A 489-nucleotide genomic window follows, 5' to 3' on the forward strand; every position below is an offset into this window, starting at 1 on the left:
CGGACTTAAATAATGTATTGGTGGAGATAGAGGCAAATAGAAAGACCTTGAAAAACAAGCAAATTGACTGATAACAGAGAGAGGGATTCGCAGCGCAGTGAAAAAGATAATAATTCTTGCTTTCCTAACACTGACGCCCCTTTCCAGGCTGCAGCGTGATGGTGACCCAGCTCATCTCCGGCATCACGTACGGCATTCAGGCTGTGACCTTGCCAGGCAGCCCGACCGCCATTCCTGCCGCGCTTCCCGTCCTTCCTGCCAGCACCAGACTCTACCTGGAGTTCACGGGCCAAAATGGGCTCATCGGGAGGACAGTTTTAAAGGTAGGGTTGCTAAATGCGATTCGGGGGTAAAACTAATTTCGCAAGACGATTTAAGAATCCATTCGTTCTGTGTTAGAACTGAGTAAATGTAATATCGAATAATCATTTCGTTATCAATAAATTTATTTTTTATATCAATATGACGAACTCATTGTCCAATTTCTAA

General features: G+C 44.4%; 2 protein-coding genes across 2 annotated transcripts in view; one reads left to right on the top strand and one right to left on the bottom strand.

Annotated features, from left to right (window-relative positions):
- LOC119584981 (solute carrier family 12 member 8-like) overlaps window positions 1–489 on the bottom strand; it is a 19171-nt gene that overhangs the window by 8558 nt on the left and 10124 nt on the right. The gene's annotated exons all lie outside the window — the stretch shown is intronic.
- LOC119584980 overlaps window positions 1–489 on the top strand; it is a gene marked incomplete at its 3' end in the record, with an annotated part of 8440 nt that overhangs the window by 4035 nt on the left and 3916 nt on the right. The window contains 1 exon segment of the mRNA XM_037933588.1: window positions 148–322. Within this exon segment, the coding sequence (XP_037789516.1) occupies window positions 159–322 (164 nt within the window). The 5' untranslated portion in view covers window positions 148–158.

This window comes from Penaeus monodon, chromosome 19, assembly GCF_015228065.2.
Source record: "Penaeus monodon isolate SGIC_2016 chromosome 19, NSTDA_Pmon_1, whole genome shotgun sequence".
NCBI classification, from domain to species: Eukaryota; Metazoa; Arthropoda; class Malacostraca; order Decapoda; family Penaeidae; genus Penaeus; species Penaeus monodon.